The sequence below is a fragment of the Salvelinus alpinus genome, chromosome 28 (assembly GCF_045679555.1).
Source record: "Salvelinus alpinus chromosome 28, SLU_Salpinus.1, whole genome shotgun sequence".
Lineage (NCBI taxonomy): Eukaryota > Metazoa > Chordata > Actinopteri > Salmoniformes > Salmonidae > Salvelinus > Salvelinus alpinus.
This window is the reverse complement of record NC_092113.1, coordinates 7,151,853-7,163,896: the sequence shown is the minus strand read 5'-3', so window position 1 is coordinate 7,163,896 and position 12,044 is coordinate 7,151,853. Positions and strand designations below refer to the sequence as shown.

Sequence of the window (12,044 nt, the reverse complement as noted above, 5' to 3'; positions counted from 1 at the left end):
TAAAGTCACGCGTCATTTCCGGGACAGGTACTAACTCTCCCCTATGCTGGAAAAATCTTGCAGGTGTTGATTTCTGTCATCCCCTATTTAAGTCTTTGGACCGCCCACTAGTAAAGTGGCACACATAAAAGGAGCGACAGCATTACAGCTGTTATTAATATAGCTTGGCACACCATGCTGCCTATATTTGGGCCTAGCAGACTGACCTGAATAAGCAACGACTACACTGCAGCTCGTTTAGAGGCGGTGTCAAAATAATGCATTGTGAAGGCCTTACTGTGTGTTGAAAGGCCAGAGGTTGTCACAACAGTAACATGCCTGAAGTGTTCAGTATGGCTGCATTTAGACAGGCAGCCCCATTCTGATCTTAATTTTTTTAACTAAATGGTCTTTGGCCAATAAGAAAAGCTCGGATGTGGTCAAAAGACCAATTAGTGTGGGGGGGATACCAGAATTGGGCTGCCTGGCTAACGAAGTCTGACCTGTATCTGAGCAGCATGAAAGTCCTAAAGTTTAGTGTGTATACTGATTGAGCATGAAGGTGAACTGATAAAAGGTCTGACTGGAAGATCTGGGTCAACCCATTGACAACCACATAGCCGGTGAACCTAGCATGGGTGCCAGTTCCTTTCTGCTCTCACGGGCATTGTCGTTCATGTGTGATAATGAACACAAAAGAAAAGAAAATGACATCTGGTTTACAAACTCAGTAACTATCTGTATTAATGTACAACCGTTGAAAATTACAGCATTTATTTCTTTTTAATGTTTTTTTTTTTTTTTACGAACTATCAATTTGCAGAAAAAGGTGAACAATGTGAGAAGAAAAAGAAAAAAACAGGTAGAGGGATGGTGGGATCGTGTGGGAGAATTAAGGGTTGTTTTTTTGGGCGGAGTGTTAAAGCATGTTTGTGTTCACGTGTGTGCGCGCATGCTTTCTCATTTCATGTGTAGTGTGTTTGAATGTGGCGTTCTTGACATCTAAATGGGAGGGGGGGGGAATACAGTCACGCCATTCTGGGACCCTGTAGCAGACACAAAGAGAGCGCTTAACGAGGGAGGGATGAGTGTGAGGAGCCGTAGACAAAGGGATGGAAAGTGAAGGAGGGAGGGGGCGAATGAGTTAGGGAGCTGCTGGTGCTTTGCAGTCGTCTGGAGACTTCAGGTGTCGTGGAAATCCTTCAGCAGCGTGCGTCTCCTCTGCTCAGCAATGTGCATCTGATTCTCCAGATCCTGAAAGAGAGCGAGTGGAAGAAGTTCAATTCTTCAGAGTCTAAAACAAACACAGTGCCTAGGGACGTACATATTTCGGGGGTCCTTCTGATTTCCCAAGGCGTGTCATTAACCGGCAACTCCCCTGTGTTCCCAGCCAATGGAAGTCTTAATCTGGAAACTTTAAAATATCCATATACACTCCCTTTTCATTCACATCTTCCCCCTGTTCCTTACCCCTCTGTCATTAGCATTCAGCTCCCCCTCGCTCACGCTCTCGTAGCTGTCTGCTCGCTCCACCTTCCAGGACAGGTTCTCAATCTCCGCTTCCAGCTGGGCCTGCTGGTATTCAAACTGAATAGAACAAAATGCATTTATTAGGCTACTTGTTCATTATAGACAGCGTGTTTAAATTAGCAACACCCTCCCCGCAAATGAATGGTTCTCATCAATTTGATTCAATGGCATCTTTGCGGACTGCAAGCGTCAAAGAATCGTTCACTCAATAACCCCCTCGCAAATATCTTATTAGCAGCATAAATGTGCTTTGCAACTTCACACGTTGCTCATGGAAAATGTCACCCTGTATAAAAGACTGAAAACTTATTTGTTACAAATTTAACTGGGTGTGCAGAGCCATGGCTGAGAAAATCTGTCAACTATAATACATTCATTAGGCCCCAATCTATGGATTTCACATGACTGGGAATACAGATATGCATCTGTTTGTTGTCAGTAGCTTATGCCTGCCCATGCCATAACCCCACTGCCATCATGGGGCACTCATCACAACGTCGACATAAGCAAACCGCTCACCCACACAACACCATACACGTTGTCTGCGGTTGCGAGGCCGGTTGGACGTACTGTCAAATTCTCGTAGATGACATTGGGGCGGCTTATGGTAGAGAAATTACCATTCAATTCTGGCAACAGCTCTGGTGGGCATTCCTGCAGTCAGCATGCAAATTGTACACTCCTCAAAACATCTGCATGTTTTAGAGTGGCCTTTTGTCCCCAGCACAAGACCTGTGTAATGATCATGCCATTGAATCAACGTCTTGATATGCCACACCGGTCAGGTGGATGATTATGTTGGCAAAGGAGAAATGCTCACTTACAAGGATTCAAACTAATTTGTGCACAAAATGAGAAATAAGCTTTGTGCGTATGGACAATCTGGGATCTTTTATTTCAGCTCATAAAACACTTTACATGTTGCGTTTATATTTTTGTTCAGTGTATATTAATGGAATGCAGTAGTGTAAAGTACTTAAATAAAAATAGTTATTATTTTGTTTGGTGATGTAAAAATACTTGTACTTTTTACTCAATACATTTTCCCCTGACACCCAAAAGCACTAATTACATTTTGAATGCTTAGCAGGACAGGAAAACGGTCCAATTGACACGCTTATCAAGAGAACATCCCTGGTCATCCCTACTGCCTCCGATCTGGCAGACTCACTAAACACACATGCTTCATTTGTAAATGTCTGAGTGTTGGTGTACCCCTGGCTTTCCATAAAGAAAACAATGGTGCCATCTGGTTTGCTTAATACAAGGAATTTGAAAAGATGTTTACTTTTGATACTGAAGTATATATCGTAGCAATTACATTTACTTTCAATCCTTAAGTATATTGAAAACCAAAATAGTGGTAAAACTTTACCAAAGAAGTATTTTGTCCTGGGTGGCTTTCACGCGAGTCATTTTTTATTCAGGCATCTTTACTTTTACCCAAGACAGTTGGGTCCTTTCCCCCCCCACCACTGACAGAACGTGGTAGCTTATACTAGACAGACACTCACCAGTTTTTTACGCGGACCAGACTCCATGTAGTAGGCGTAGGGGTAAGTATACTGCAGAGTGTAGCGACACTGTGGGACAGGCAGATTAGAGATCAGCACGACTTGCTATTGGTTCAAGGAGCAGTGTAGTGCAGTGGGTCAAATAACTACAGATAACCCTTTCACACCATTATGCCGAGCGGAACCAAACTGTGCCGGATCAGATTTACACACTCGGTTTGGCACCTCTCAGTAACAATAAAGTTGTGTGAAAAGCCCTATAGATGCTTGTGTTAATGTGTGCATTTGCTTTTTTGCGTGTGACCATAGTACCTTGGCCAAGAGCTTAGCAGCGTTCTGCATGTACTGCCAGTCTATCCAGGTGCCAAGGTTGTTCATCACCCGCTCTTGGATCTTCTCCTGGATCCGCTGGTACGTCTGAGCCTCCAGCTGGAGACTCTTATTGTGGTTCTCCCACTGAAGAACACAAACACAGTCAGGACTGGAGAAAGAGTCAGAACAGACACATTCAAGAAACACACTTCCGGGTGATTCTGACAAAGATCTGTGTTCATTTGACATGGTGTCTTGGCTTCGAACACTCAAGAGTTGTTGAACATGAGCGGTATTTGACACCAATGTGAGACAGTTGCCATAATCTAAAAGTACCTAGAAGTACCAGAGATAACGTGCAGCCTACTTCTGTGGAAGTATGCGTGACTGAGGAACATGTGTACTATCCTTGAAAGTACACCGTATGTATTAATATAATGATTGTCCATTTATTTTTTAATGTATGGCGCTGGTTGACATCACGTGTGCTGAAAGCTGTGTAATGCTCAGAGGTAGACAAACCACCTGATTGACACCGTTACTCTGTTAACGCATACAGTGGGGAGAACAAGTATGATACACTGCCGATTTTGCAGGTTTTCCTACTTACAAAGCATGTAGAGGTCTGTAATTTTTATCATAGGTACACTTCAACTGTGAGACGGAATCTAAAACAAAATCCAGAAAATCACATTGTATGATTTTTAAGTAATTAATTTGCATTTTATTGCATGACATACGTATTTGATTACCTACCAACCAGTAAGAATTCCAGCTCTCACAGACCTGTTAGTTTTTCTTTAAGCCCTCCTGTTCTCCACTCATTACCTGTATTAACTGCACCTGTTTGAACTCGTTAACTGTATTAAAGACACCTGTCCACACACTCAAAACAGACTCCAACCTCTCCACAATGGCCAAGGCCAGAGAGCTGTGTAAGGACATCAGGGATAACATTTTAGACCTGCACAAGGCTGTGCATGTCCAGGCCCGTCTGAAGTTTGCCAATGACTATCTGGATGATCCAGAGGAGGAATGGGAGAAGGTCATGTGGTCTGATGAGACAAAAATAGAGCTTTTTGGTCTAAACTCCACTTGCCGTGTTTGGAAGAAGGATGAGTACAACCCCAAGAACACCATCCCAACAGTGAAGCATGGAGGTGGAAACATCATTCTTTGGGGATGCTTTTCTGCAAAGGGGACACCTGCACCGTATTGAAGGGAGGATGGATGGGGCCATGTATCGCGAGATCTTGGCCAACAACCTCCTTCCCTCAGTAAGAGCATTGAAGATGGGTCGTGGCTGGGTCTTCCAGCATTACAACGACCCGAAACACACAGCCAGGGCAACTAAGGAGTGGTTCCGTAAGAAGCATCTCAAGGTCCTGGAGTGGCCTAGCCAGTCTCCAGACCTGAACCCAATAGAAAATCTTTGGAGGGAGCTGAAAGTCCGTATTGCCCAGCGACAGCCCCGAAACCTGAAGGATCTGGAGAAGGTCTGTATGGAGGAGTGGGCCAAAAGCCCTGCTGCAGTGTGTGCAAACCTGGTCAAGAACTACAGGAAACGTATGATCTCTGTAATTGCAAACAAAGGTTTCGGTACCAAATATTAAGTTCTGCTTTTCTGATGTATCAAATACTTATGTCATGCAAGTTAATTACTTAAAAATCATACAATGTGATTTTCTGGATTTTTGTTTTAGATTCCGTCTCACAGTTGAAGTGTACCTATGATAAAAATTACAGACCTCTACATGCTTTGTAAGTAGGAAAACCTGCAAAATCAGCAGTGTATCAAATACTTGTTCTCCCCACTGTAGGTGTTTGATGGATGTTTTTCATGTCACCTAGTCACGTGACGCACAGCTTACTTCAGAAAGGTTCACTGATTTCCATACAATACTCAAGTGCGAGCAGAAGTTATGTACCCATCAGTGATGGTAGCGTGTTAGTGTTTCATATTCATCTCACCCTCTCAAAGTAGAAGAGGTATTTCTTGAGGGCCTCTCTGGCCTGTGCCTGCTGGCTCTGGTTGACGATGTCTGGGTTCTCCTTATAGCGACTGCACTCATAGTACTCACTGCCATGGGTCTTCCAGTCCCCCAGACACATCCAGCAGAAGTCTACACACATACAGATGACATTAACGGGAAAAACAAGGCGAGCTCAATGTCAAATGGGTTGCATACGGCTTGAGCCCGTTAAATCAGCAGAACGTTGGGGGGGAAATTGATGGGTAAAAAGGCGCATTTGGTGTTAAGCTGTAAGAAAACATAACTGAGCTACACACCGTGTTTGCACTTGGAGCATAGCTGAAACAGAGGAAACACAATGTCAGACACTTAAAAAGAACCTGTAGTGAAAGTAGACATTCACAGAAAAGCTCCAGAGATGTAAAGAAAACTAACGCAAACAACAATGTGCTGATCGTCGGCACAACTCAGATGACGCCGATTCCATTAACACTCACCATGTGATTGCAGCCTCCATTCTTCTCAATGCAGATATTGCACTTGGGACACTAGGGAAAAAATAGAAAAATATATTAAAAAGCCATTCGACATTACAGACAAAAGTAAAGGAGAATATTGGAAAACCACACCTAATTTCATTGTGTGTGCGCGAGGTGTGGCGCGTCTCACATCTTTAGTGTGCGCACTGATGTAGTTGGCCGTCTCGGAATCGTCTGCACATTTGGTCAGCCACCTTCGGACAGTCGGGCAGTCTGTTGGGGCGTGGTACATGGCCCGGCATTTGAAACTGAGACAGTAGAGAGAAATAGTTGAGGGCATCCGCAGGGAGTCAAGTGATATGACCGTATGTTTATCTGACATGATACACATGAATCTAACAACTTGTGTACTGATCTGTGTATAAGAGTTGTATATGCTGGCGCCTGTCTTACCAGAAGACCTCATTGCAGCGGCTGCACTGTACTCTGCGGGCCCGTGGCTCCTGCACTTGGATGACGATGGGGCAGTCTGCCCCTGGACACAGCTGCAACTGGAAGTGGCTCTGAAGAGAGGAGGATTGTTTAGTCCCGTCTATCGACATGTCTGTGGACCACTCAAATGCGCCAAGTGTCCTGGGTCAGAACTAAACTTAATTTATGCTCAGTCGGACTCAGAAGACCTCTGATGCGCCTGTCGGTTTCCTTGTCGCAGAGACTTGAAAAAGGCTCACCTTTGACAGCTTCTAGGAGTTCTACATTTCTCTCAAAGAATGCACTGCTTTAATTGTCACATTCACAAATGTAAACAGGCTGTTTTTATCACCCCATTGCCTTGTACATAATGATTTTGTAACGCGTTCACTTTAATGAGCAAAAGTCAGCTACAGTCAAAATGTTAACAAGCTAGCAAACCAAAATACTGCTCGGTAGCTCATTTTGGTTGCCTGGCTTGCTGGACTGACATCTCCTAAAAACAATATTTTAACAGATGGTTGATTGATATTAAAATAGAGCAGGTATGCCATTTGGACCATCCAGGCTGCTGAAATCATGCAAACTTTGCGTTTATATTTTTTCATGACGTCACTGTCTACAGATATGTAGTTAGACCCACTGTAAACCAGCCAAGAGACCGGGCCTTACCGACAGCTACAGAGACCTTCAATAGCTAGACAGGTCCTGACAAATAAGCACACACTGGCTGAAAGACCGAAATTAAGAGGACGATAGTTTCCTTTTATTAACAGTATGCTGGCAGTGCAATTTTTCACCATTTGCTGTTCAAGAACAAAAGCAGCAGGGAGAAACAGAAAGGCAAAGAGGGACAGACCAATAGAAAGAGCGCCGACAAGCAGCCAGACAGACCACCAGAAGGACAGGCTGAGACTCGTACCTCCACATAGTCCCTGAAGAGGTAGCGTCTATATTTGTCCTTCAGCTCCTCACCAGGCAGCAGTGGGAGGACAAAGTCTTCTGGCATTTGGAGGGAACAGTCCTGAGCCATACAGGAGATACCTGCACACAGAAAGACAGGCCATTTAAAATATTTTAATCTCATGCATACATCCTGAGCACAAAAAATAAAAATAAATCCTGGAGAAACACATGGATTTCAAATACGAGACAAATTTAATATGAAAATATCCAAGGTACACAGACATCGGAATATGATTGCAAGGCTATCAATTCTCTCACCGGGGTTCATCTTCAAAGCCCATCATGTCACTATCTACAAAGAAACAAGCTGCTGACTTCTGAACACACTGACAGGTCGCATCAGCCCTAGCAGCACTGCTTACCCACTCCCACCCCATCTTTGACGAGTACAGTGCAATGCTGCTCCCAGCATCCTTTGCAGAAGGAGTGCTGACACGGCAGCGCGAGCAAGGTGTCCCTCCGAACCAGCTGCAGACACACCCCACACTGGAGGGACTGAGGCGCCTGGGGACCGAAAGAAATCAACACACATGATAGTCAAATGGTGGCCCAAGGGCCAAATCTGGTCAGTGACAGTTCAGCCCACCTACACAACTAGAACATAGAGTCCATGTACCTTTCCAGACACCACTTTGAACTTCACCCAAATACATTACAAACACTCCATAGAAAGAGAGTACTCTTAGTACTTACAGGAACTGATCTGCAGGTGCTGCTGGGCTGGACCTGGGCATCAGACAGCAACTGAGATGAGCTTGACTTGTATCTAAAAAAAAAAAAAAAAGGCAAAACCAGGGCACCAGAAATCATATTCGAACCTATTTATCAGAATATTTGCATAGTGTATGAAAATACGAGTGAGTAGGACTGAACTAGAGTTTACCTGTCCAGTATTTGTGACACTTGCCAGTGAAAGTGCACAAGGACCAGTTTGGCTACAGCAGGTAAAACCTGTCCAAAGAGAGGACAGAGAGCATGAGGAGGATCAAGCTTATGAATACAGCTGTTCTCAGGAGGAAGCAGCAGACCCTTCTCCTTAAGTACTTTCATTGATTACTTCTTTAAACTGATAACTACTGAGACTGGAACAATAGGCACCTCATAACTAGATATCATATGACCGTGCCACAGATATGGTCTGATATTACGGTTCACCATTCAATTTAGGTTAACACACATCCCCCCATGAGAATGAATGCTTGGCCCCTATCCCAACTCAGATATTTTCACACCCCTACTAGTTACGGTTAAGATTTAGGGTATGGTAATTGACCCTAGATGTAGATTTTACCATTAACCACCTCAATTACCCCTAAGACTAGCCCAACACAAACCTTCAGGATGGCGGCGATACTATTGACCTCGTCGCAGAGCACCTTCTGGCTCTCCCTGTAGGTGAGGCAGGTGAACTGGTACTCCTCTGGGTCGAACGAGTCGGCCCCCTGCTGCTCCATGTCTCCTGCCACGCCGTCATAGTAGTCGGCTATGTCCCCCTGGTCGTCGTCGTCACCCCCGTCATCATCCTCAGAGTTGACCCCGAGGTCATCCTCATTGCTGTCGTAGGCCTGGCTGTTCATGTCCACAGACATTCACCGGCAGAGACGCCCTCACTCTCTGGGACTGGCTCTCTGGCTGTCGGAACCACCTGGGGAACTACAGCTCCCAGAGAAAACTGCTCCACAAACTAGCCCAACACCTCTCAGCAGCAGCGGAAGAAGCAGAAGAAGCTACACTCCCCGTCTTTCATGAGGAACCGTCGAGGTGGATGCTCTGAAAGGAGACAAAAGAACTTGAGGATAAGCGGGAGGGGGGGAAAATAAAATGGTTCAGCGCAAGGAAAACAAACTTGACAATGGTGAGTTTGTGGATATTTATATGGACAAGTTGTATGATAAAGAAGAACGGGCCAGGGACATGGTGTGATGTTCATTCGCCTGAACTCAGGTCAATGGAACTACAGTGCTCCATAAAGTCAAGGTCTCTCTCTGCACAAGACAGAAGAGTCTCCAAATACCCAGCCACTTGTGCAATTCACTGATCAGAGATACACCAAAACTTGTCCAACCAAGTGTTCAGAAAGACCGGGAAAGCACAAATATCTCCTATTACCCCTGGGACTTTCCTTTCTTCTAGTTGTACATATGACAAACAATATGATAACACGTGTGGGATACAAAGCACGGGAAGCGGCTTAATGCAGCGGTTTAAAGGATTACATGACGATGTTTTCCCCTACTGACAAGGCGGTAGGACAGTAGGCATAGGAGCAGCCGCGTGACATACTATCTAGTCCTAATAAGAAAAACGTGAATTTTCAGCCACCTATAGTGACTTCTTGCATTCCCCCCCAAAATATCTCCACGTAGTGGGCGGTGTGGCGATTGTCGGTCTAGTTCGGATGTCTGCTCCTGTTCTACGGTTTGTGATGGACTTTGTGGCATGAATATTGAACATAAAGCCATGGATCACCGCAGTAGGCAGCCAGGGGTTTGATATGTGACTTGCAATATCGACCTGGCTCCCAGTGCTAGACGCTTGTTTGCATTCCCTCCATGCTATAAATAGGCACTTATGCATACAAGATATCATAGACGTAGTTCGGTGTTTACAGTGTAATACATCAAATGAAGTGGGTTCTGGCCGAATACACAAACATGACTGGCTCGTAGTTGGGTTTGCAAAGCCAATTTCCCAGCGTTAACGTTCGGAGAGCTAACGTTAGTTAACAACATAGCTAGCAATAAAGTAGAGGTTAACACACAATAGCAGTTCAACAAATAATTATTTTAATAATCAATGAAATACGCTATCCTAGACATTGGCAACGTAGAAAAACAGCGGTGCCATTGTTCCACCCCGGAATTCACCACAACTGATAACGAGTCACTGATCCCCCTAGCCGCCGCATCTCACACACGCTAACCCGGGGATTGGCATGTAAACAAGGCCGTCTGTGGATCGTTAACAAACTAACTTAACTTATCGTTGGAATAACCCTTCCCACCAAGTACTGAAGTCTTTACTTACCTTCCAGGCCGAGTTGTGTCGCCTTGTAAATGAAGCCAAAAGTGGTTTTAAGTACCAGGACCAATTCTGAAAAACTCGCCAGTTAAGTGGAAGACAGAAAGTAAATTAATATTCAAAAATTGCGTCACTTCCGTGTCTCCATTGATGACACCCATTGGACAGTTATATTATTCAAGGCGGGGACCCAAACCAAGGGGAGTCGATTAATCAGGCTCGGGCACCGGGTTAGACATGTTTTACACCGGGTTAAAGTTGATCGCATTCGTTTTGGAACCGGGCGCATGAGCCATGTGCCCCGTTCATAACCTACTGTGTAATGAGTAGGATTCTGTATTTTCACATGCAAAAAACGCTTTATCTACCTTCCCAATGAAAATTCAAGCATATCTTTTATGGAAAATATACGTTTCTGGACAATACACCATGCTGCCAGGTTGACAACATGACCGAGCGCCGCAGATTACTGTTCATTTGAGAAAGGCGCTCCTCCCTCACCACTTTTGCCCGTTCACATCACGGGCCATTGACCGGTGCCCCGCGTTTTAGCATAATCGAATCTGCCCAGTGTAATAGAAGTTTCTAGGGAATTTACAAATAATCTACATTTTAATTATTTGCCCATCTCTAATACCAAGAAATTCTTCTAACAATTAGTAGGAATCCAGAGACACAATGAATCAAGGTTTTAAGAACTGGCTCTGGCCAGACACTGCATCAACAGTACATGAACAAAAGTAATGAAATGGAAAAATACATAGCCTACAAGTGTTAAACAATGACATAAGATCAGTCGGGTTTAAAGAATTTATGGAAGAAATCAACAACACTCTCCCGTGACTATTTTCTCTGAGTGGCTGGGAATATATTTATAGCTCTGATGCATGTGTAATCCCGAGGGTGCATTCTTGGCTATGGCTCAGTGACTGTCTGTCCTTGGATCGTGTTCTTCCTCTTACAATTTGTATTGCCGGATTGCAACCAACTGAACGTTGCATACACCGCCACCTACTGTACTGGAGTGTGAGGCCGGTTACGGCCTCCATATTCTGCCTATTTCTCTTCTTTTGGTCACATACACATATTTAGCAATGTTATTGCGGGTGTAGTGAAATGCTTGTGTTCCTAGCTCCAAAGTGCAGTAGTATCTAACAATTCACAACAATAAAGACACATCTAAAGTAAAATGTAATTAAGAAATACAGTACCAGTCAAAAGTTGTGAAACACCTACTCATTCAAGGATTTTTCTTTATTTTTACTATTTTCTACATTGTAGAATAAGAGTGAAGACATCAAAATTATGAAATAACACACATGGAATCATGTAGGAACCAAAAAAAGTGTTAAACAAATCAAAATATGTTTTATATTTCAGATTCTTCAAAGTAGCCACCCTTTGCCTTGATGACAGCTTTGCACACTCTTGGCATTCTCTCAACCAGCTTCATGAGGTAGTCACCTGGAATGCATTTCAATTAACAGGTGTGCCTTGTTAAAGTTAATTTGTGGAATTTTTTTCCTTCTGAATGCATTTGAGCCAATCAGTTGTGTTGTGACAATGTATGGTTGGTATACAGAAGATAGCCCTATTTCATAAAAGACCAAGTCCATATTATGGCAAGAACAGCTCAAATAAGCAAAGAGAAATATGATTTGCCATTCCATCTGGTTTGCGCTTTGTGGAACTATCATTTGTTTTTCAACAAAACAATTTCCCAACACACCTCCAGGCGGTGTAAGGGCTATTTGAACAAGAAGGAGAGCTGCGTCACATGACCTGGCCTCCACAATTAC

At 44.0% G+C, this 12,044-nt stretch overlaps 1 protein-coding gene across 1 annotated transcript; it reads right to left on the bottom strand.

Moving 5' to 3' along the window:
- Positions 1–736: 736 nt before the first annotated feature.
- Positions 737–10,384, bottom strand: LOC139557047 (E3 ubiquitin-protein ligase ARIH2-like). The gene is made up of 15 exons (XM_071371365.1): positions 10,252–10,384; positions 8,559–8,994; positions 8,108–8,175; positions 7,918–7,990; positions 7,587–7,728; positions 7,181–7,302; positions 6,241–6,350; positions 5,978–6,095; positions 5,806–5,856; positions 5,626–5,647; positions 5,307–5,458; positions 3,336–3,479; positions 3,024–3,092; positions 1,450–1,566; positions 737–1,233 (listed from the first exon to the last, which is right to left on the bottom strand). The coding sequence occupies exons 2-15, from the start codon at positions 8,811–8,813 to the stop codon at positions 1,162–1,164; spliced, it is 1,515 nt and encodes a 504-aa protein (XP_071227466.1). The 5' UTR covers positions 8,814–8,994; positions 10,252–10,384; the 3' UTR covers positions 737–1,161.
- Between the last annotated feature and the right edge of the window lie 1,660 nt (positions 10,385–12,044).